The sequence below is a fragment of the Penaeus monodon genome, chromosome 16 (genome assembly GCF_015228065.2).
Source record: "Penaeus monodon isolate SGIC_2016 chromosome 16, NSTDA_Pmon_1, whole genome shotgun sequence".
In the NCBI taxonomy this organism is placed as follows: domain Eukaryota; kingdom Metazoa; phylum Arthropoda; class Malacostraca; order Decapoda; family Penaeidae; genus Penaeus; species Penaeus monodon.
The window spans coordinates 17005480-17010479 of NC_051401.1; the positions used below are offsets into that span (position 1 = coordinate 17005480).

The window sequence follows — 5000 nt, forward strand, 5'->3', positions numbered from 1 at the left end:
TGTACGTCTTCGATTCACTTGCTTTATTTTTATTCAATCACTCTGGTGGTCCCGATTCACTGTTATCTGCCTTTGTTGTTTGTGTGGCTAGAAATATTAGCTCCCAATCTTATTTATGGGCTGAAGAATCTGTTGCACGTTGAACTGAATTATCCGAAGGGTTTATTTTTTGTTTTATATCACTCCCTCTGGTTGTCTTTGATCGTTTTGATCTGTTGCTTATTCTTTTTGTGTGTTTGCAATGTTATCATAATCAGCCTGAGTCATTCCACTGCAGGGCGTGCACACACACACACACACACACACACACACACATATAAATATATATATATATATATATATATATATATATATATAATATATATATGTTATATATATATATATATATATATATATATATATATATATATATATATATATATATATATATATATATATATATATATATATATATATATATATATACCTTTGATGCAAGTGTACTGGAAATGAGTGTATTATTCGCATCGTGTACTTAATCGTTAAAGATTAAAACAAATAAATATGAAAAGTTCTATAGCACTATGGTAAAGTATTGTGGCGAAAAGGATAGATATTAATTAACACTTAGGATATGTGGACAAAAGAAGGGGATGAAGAAAAGGAAAAGGAAAGGTGGGGAAGAAAAATCATGCAAAATTAGTGGAGGCGAGGGCTGGGAACCAAGGCAGGGGTGATTCCCAACATTGGGCCTCATTCTATATCTCCCAAACCCCCCTACGACAACAACGAGCAAGGGATTGGAGGGGCCCCTTTGTGTGTGAATTTTGTGCGAGCCATTGGTATGTGATTCGCGTCGGGGTATTGAGGTTGTGGGGATTTTCTGCGGATCTCGAAGTGGTATCGTAAAAGAGATTTCGGGGTGTTGTTTGCAGCCGGGATGTCATTATTTTACTAGTTTTCGTTTAAGTCTGCTAAGATGGGATTGAGAGGTAAGGCATAATACCTCTGATTTCAATTCAGCCACCACCTTTTAGGTTATGAAAATATTTTAATGATGTTGCAGCTATTTTTGTGCAGGAAAATATTGTCAGAGATGTCTATACCTCTCCTTGACAGGTGTTTGGCAAAGGATGGTTCTAGTCGGCTGTGGAGATCTGGCGGATTCGATTTATTTGTTGGAATTGCGTTTCTTGGCCTGACAAGACGAGGATCACATAAAGGTGAACGCGATAATTGTTACACCTCATTTTGACTTGATTACCCTGCCTGACTGCAAGTTTCTCTCCCATGTGGTTTAATATCATTTGCGGTTTTCTTCTGGCTTTCGTTAAATTAGTTTGATGAGATGATCCACTAGTCTAGTGACTTTATCAGTTACTTCAGTCTATAATGATTGTTGGATCAGCTTCCCCTAGATTACTTGGCCTTGGCTTTTCCTCTTCTTATCTCATATGGATCCCGTTGTGTTTCTCCCTGCTCTAAACATTAATTTAAAGGAAATTCTTTCAGTTTGCTTTGTTGAATAGTTCGTCTCGTGTGCATGTGATGCGCTGAACTTAAAAATATATTTTTTTGCCGTAGATATATAGTCGTTTTAGGGTTATTCCATACACTTTGGTAAATAACAGGCAGTCTTCGGCATCTTTTTATTTGAAGGACTTGATGATACAAAATCATTGACATGGAAATGCATTTTCTAAATACATGTACATCTGTCGTGTACTAAAAAATGGTTAATGAAGCAAATAATTCACACAATTAGGATTTAATACAATGTATCGTCTCATTGCATACAGTTAATTTCTTGATTAGCAACTGCTACTCAGTCTGGATTCAAATTTCATTATCATAATTAGAGTGATGATAATAGGTACTGTTTACTTCATGTTTTAAATATCTTAAGAGCATCTTTTATCAATCAAAATATCCTTTTATACGACGCAATAATGCGTCGATGACGGTATGTCATTTCAATATAGAGTAGTACCTATTCAAGTTCATAACATCAGTAGTTGGTTAATGGCGACACTATTCCGACTCACCAAAAACTATACAGAAAATACATATATTGGACATTGAATCCCTCTCAATGGGCTCCGTTATAAACACAAGTCATATAATCAAAGGTCATCATCTTCATAGCCTCTTAGAGTGACACAGTTTACAATATGGACTGTGTTAATCTTCATTTGCATAGCTGCATTAATCTAACATAAGTATGAGACTCGGTACTTATTCGCTTAGCAAGTTCTAGACTGAAGGTCTCGTCTGTCACTCATAATAATCTGCCAAACCCTAGAGCTTAAGGGTGCAAGGTTGAAGATGCTAATGGGCTCATACTTATCATGTATTTATATAAATCCATATATTAAGATGCATGACACATCACATTTGGCATATATCATGTTATCATGACTATGGCATCATTTAAATAATTCACTGACTTACAGTTTTAAGTGCATGTCGATAATCATATATATCATCGCCATTTATAAATGTATATATAACTACGACCAGTATAACACGAGGAAACATTAAGGAAGCACATCAAATCATCAAGTGATTCTTATAGTTTAAAAAAGTTAATTACAAAATAATGTACAAAATAGAAGATTATTAATTGTAAAGCTACGGAAGGCAAATATAGCTATCATATAAGATAATTCTATCATGTACAACCATCACTGACTTCAGTTCGACAAACTGTGGCTCTGAATTATCTCCTTAAGATGGGGATACATAAGGGTCATATCTATGGCGATGAAAGGGAAAGCGGCTACAAAATCTATCGTGAAAACATACATCTTTGGGATAAAACTGATTTTTGAGAGAAATGATGAACATGTAATGACATAAACGGAAAAATATCGCCTCATTAAATAAATTATGAAACTCATCATATGTAATCTACAGTGCAATCAATTAAGGCAAAAGTAGATATCCCCGACCTTTCATAGACATTTCAGGCTCTAGCCAGAGACAGAGAAATTAGGGCTGACCCTAAAGTCTCTCTAATCATAAAGATGATGTAAGCGTACACAAAACGCCCAGTGCGGCACAGGACTGTAACCTGCCCGTCTAAAGCTAAAAAGGAAGTCTGTTACTGCCCCTCTCGAGTGGACTGCGAGACGGTAGGGTTTCGCCGCGGGCACGTCCTTCGTCGTGGACAGTCGAGGACAGAGAGCTCCAACGCTTACACCTCTTCGTGGATTTATGGCACATTGCAGTTCACACTCTTGCAAGTCAATCAATCATCGCCTCTCTCGTCTCTTGCCTCACTCTCAGGGACAGACCAGAACCAGCTCTGTTGTGAGGGCACTGTTGAGGCTCACCCCAACCTCCCGGCCGAGAGGTCAGGAGAGCTCCAGACCTCAACGTGAGGTTCTCTAAAAGGGTTCCATCGTTCTCGACTCGCAGGGGAGGGATGGGATGGAGGGGGTTCATCATGTGTTGCAGAGGCCACCAACAGATACGGATAATAAATTAAAATGAATGGAATGATTTTTAGAACATAATCGAATGACTTTAGGGGAACGCTTGCAACATGTACGTATTTTTTTGTTCCCTATTCCTGAATTTGCATAATTAGGGTCATCCAATACATCACTGGTCAGACTAGTAGATCACTCTGCGTCGAGAGGTCTCTGGTCTGGGGTGAGGACTCAGGTTCCCTTCAGCGCCGGCCACGACTCCTCAGCGGCTGTTCCAGTCCCTCACGGGAATGAGAACGGCACCGTCGCGGGTGATGTTGGAAGTCACTTTCCCTCCGGACTTCCCCCCGATGGTGTCCTCTTGGTCCCTCCACCTCTGTGACGGCGACTGGTACTCGTCCGAGCCACGGCGCGTCCATGAGTTGGGGGCTGAAGACGACTGGTCGTTGCGGCCGCGGAAGGACGGCGAGTAGAGGAGCGATCCTCCCGCCGCTTTCAAGTTGAATCTTGGGCGGTTCAGGGAGCTTGTCCCATCGTTAGCATTGTTCAGCATGGCATTGCGGTGGTACTGGGAGCTAAGACTGTTCCTCTGGTTGGTATTATTATTGTTGTTTCCGTTGGTGTACTGATCTCGGTAGTTGGAATGATTGTTGTCATTAAGACTCTCCCGGTGTCTGCCCAAACTACTAAACCGGTTATTGTTATCTTGAGAGAGGGACGGCGTGCGCTTCAAAGAACCATTTTCACCGCGACCAAACGTGAAAATCCTGGGTGCTGACGAGGCGTGGGGGGAGGTGGCTGATGGGGAAGTGAGAGGGGACCCCGGAGGTCGGATCAGCTGAGGAGGAGATTCTGGAGGATTTGGGGAGTTGCGAGTTCTGTTAGCATTGTCGCTGCTTTGCTTGCCATTATCCTCGCCGTGTATGAAGTGGTACAGTTCTGGTGCGGAGGTGAGGAGGCCTTTCATGAACCTGTCACGCTTTTCGTCATCTCGGTTGTTAATGCTACCATTATGTGTAACTGTATCATTTCTGTTGCTATTTCTATTATTCTCGGGGATGTAACGGGACCCGTTTGACCACTGACGCCTCTCAGATGAGGGCGGTGATGTGGCGCTCTCATATTCCCCACTATGTTGATCTTCTTCTGTACGCCGCGTGGAGTTGGAGCGGGCAATGGTGGCGATGAGGTTAGGGCTGCGCAAGTATGGCGTGGACTTATACATAGAAGAAGTGCGTTGCTGGCTGCTGAGCGTACTGGTGGGGAAGCTGGTCCCCACATTAATGGGAGGTCCCACAGAGAGTCCTGCTGGTTTTACATTCAGGCTGTGGCTTCTGGACACATGTCTTGAGTTTCTCGAGGAAGAGAAGGTCTCCTGTGGTTCTGGCTGGACGGGACTCTTTGGGGAGGACATGCCGGCCAGAGAGACATTCACCATTGATCCGCCATGGGCCCTTCTTAGGTTGGAGGATGTTCCGGAGCTGAGACGACTCCTGCTGGAGGTATTATCACCACCGAAAATATAGGTTTTGCTGGGAGATGATGTGCCATTGACGAGCTTCTTCGGAAGTGTTCTTGTTTCAGGTT

The 5000-nt window shown here is 42.1% G+C and overlaps 1 protein-coding gene across 1 annotated transcript in view; it reads right to left on the bottom strand.

Annotated features, from left to right (window-relative positions):
* Positions 1 to 1616: 1616 nt before the first annotated feature.
* Positions 1617 to 5000, bottom strand: part of LOC119582584 (dual specificity protein kinase splA-like) — a 131658-nt gene continuing 128274 nt past the window's right edge. The window contains exon 8 of the mRNA XM_037930951.1: positions 1617 to 5000. This exon is cut by the window's right edge and continues 1672 nt beyond it. Coding sequence (XP_037786879.1) covers positions 3676 to 5000 — 1325 coding nt within the window. The 3' untranslated portion in view covers positions 1617 to 3675.